This window comes from Cicer arietinum, chromosome 1 (genome assembly GCF_000331145.2).
Source record: "Cicer arietinum cultivar CDC Frontier isolate Library 1 chromosome 1, Cicar.CDCFrontier_v2.0, whole genome shotgun sequence".
NCBI classification, from domain to species: Eukaryota; Viridiplantae; Streptophyta; class Magnoliopsida; order Fabales; family Fabaceae; genus Cicer; species Cicer arietinum.
Genome location: NC_021160.2, coordinates 29,232,601 through 29,235,076, shown reverse-complemented (window position 1 = coordinate 29,235,076; position 2,476 = coordinate 29,232,601). Strand labels below are relative to the sequence as shown.

General features: G+C 38.7%; 1 protein-coding gene across 1 annotated transcript; it reads left to right on the top strand.

Moving 5' to 3' along the window:
• The first annotated feature begins 654 nt into the window (after nt 1-654).
• Nucleotides 655-2,424, top strand: LOC101504211 (uncharacterized). The gene is made up of 2 exons (XM_004488285.1): nt 655-1,059; nt 1,309-2,424. Exons 1-2 carry the CDS (start codon nt 655-657, stop codon nt 2,422-2,424), a joined length of 1,521 nt encoding a protein of 506 aa, XP_004488342.1.
• Nucleotides 2,425-2,476: the final 52 nt, after the last annotated feature.

Genomic DNA, 2,476 nt, shown 5'->3' with positions numbered 1-2,476 from the left:
CACAATTACTACACATACCAAATGAACCAACAATTCACAATTTAACAGGGTGTAGTCTCTCACGGACAAACACCTGTGCAGTCTCTCACGGACAAACACAATTCCCTCAGGAACGTAAGTCGTAAACGTACCACCTATCACGGGTCAGTACTGTTTACCGAGGTGCCACCTATCCCGGGTCAGCACAACTTACCAAACGTAAATCGTAAACGTACTGTCTATCACGGACCCGTACCGTTTACCAAGGTGCCACCTATCGCGGGTCAGCACGATTTACCAAAACACACATAAGTAAACGAGACATTAAGAGATTCCCCGTTCTTAATTCTCATCTAACTTAAACCAGGGCGTAGTCTCTCACGGACAAACCCCTGTGCAGTCTCTCACGGACAAACACAATTCCCTCAGGAACGTAAGTCGTAAACGTACCACCTATCACGGGTCAGTACTGTTTACCGAGGTGCCACCTATCCCGGGTCAGCACAACTTACCAAACGTAAATCGTAAACGTACTGCCTATCACGGACCCGTACCGTTTACCAAGGTGCCACCCATCCCGGGTCAGCACGATTTACCAAAGCACACATAAGTAAACGAGACATTAAGAGATTCCCCATTCTTAATTCTCATCTAACTTAAACCTGTAGGTATCGGATGCCGTTACTTGAAATTATTGGTGTTACATCTACAGAAATGACATTTTGTGTTGGATTTGCGTATCTACAGTCTGAGCGTGTTGATAATTTTACATGGGCACTACAAATGTTGAAAGAACAGATTACAGGTGGTGAAGTTGAAGTAATTGTTACTGATAGAGATCTTGCTTTAATGAACGCTGTTGAATGTGTTTTTCCAAAGGCAGTCAATTTATTATGTCTGTTTCATGTATGCAAAAATGTGAAAGCAAAGTGCAAGATGACTGTTTTTCCAAAAAAGAAGCAGGTGCAAATAATGGAGGCATGGGAGGCTCTTGTTTACAGTTATGATGAGACTCAGTACTACATGAATTTGGCTAACTTTGAAGGAATTTGTAGTAGCTCTTCTATCTTTAATGATTATGTACATGACTAGTGGTTAATTCCTCACAAGGAAAGATTTCCCGTAACGCATTAAATTCTTCGTAAAAGATTCACCGCAGTTATTTTAATTTATTTATCGATGAGTAAATCTAAACGGCATCAAAATAACTTCTTGATCATATAAACTCCAAAATATTATTAACTTTGGCTAAAAAGCCTCTGAGCCAAAATCCAAAATACATAAAAGTGTACTTTAAAATTATGGGTCTTACAATCATCATTTGAAAAGAGCATAATTCAGAAGGTCCATCAACATATTAACAGATTGTATGCCAATTTGCGTGGTGTTGTGTCAAAAAATGCAATAGACCACATTGCTGCAGAGTTTGATCGCGTGAAGTATGTAGGTATAGATAAGTCTGAATGTCGCTGCACAATTAGGAGAACACATGGTCTACCTTGTGCATGTGAGATAGCCAGGTATAGTATGATCCCCCGTTCTATTCCATTAGATGTTATTCATGTTTGGTGGACTAAATTAACTTTTCATGATGATGGATCGGGTAAACCTTCAGAATTATCTGTGAAACATGAAATAGAAGTGATAGTGAAAAAGTTTGATGAACTTGATGTACCTGGAAAAATTGCACTGAAAGGTAAATTACGTGAGATTGTGTATCCATCGACTACGTCGATGTGTCCACCTGTTGACAAGGTTAAAACAAAGGGTGCACCGAAAAAAGGCAAAAGTAAGATATCAAAAAGAGATAAATCAACCAAGCGTGATCCATCTTGGTGGGAATATGTGGATGCAAGTGTTCGATGCAGTGGCACAAAAGCATGTAGTACTGTAACTTCTAATAAAGTACAACAACCTCGACCATCAGTAACAAAGCTCACACCTCGACCATCAGTCAGCAAAGTTCAACAACCGAGAGTTCTTATCTTCAAGGAATGGTTGCCGGTTGAAATTCACAAATTCATAGATGACATTATTGACGTGGGTGAGGATGGTAATTGTGGATATCGTGCAGTTGCAGCTTTACTTGGAATGGGTGAGAACTTTTGGGCATTCATTCGTCAAGAGTGTGTGGTAGAGCTTCAAGAAGTCATGTCTCATTACGAGATAATATATGGTGGACAAATTTTTGTTCAACAACTTATACGCAATGTATATGTTGAACATGTTGCAACTTTGGATAATTGGATGACACTTCCAGAAATGGGATATGTGATTGCTTCGAAATTTAACTTGGTTTTCGTCGCATTATCACTTAACCAATCAGAAACATTTTTTCCACTTAGAAGTCCACCACCAACACCTATTTCAGATCATCGTATGATAATTATTGCATTTGTTAATAACTGTCACTTTGTGCAGGTATTTAATTTTTCACTTAGATAGTTATTCCCATTTTATGCATTTGTTAACCTTTAATGTCATTTTTAATAAATTA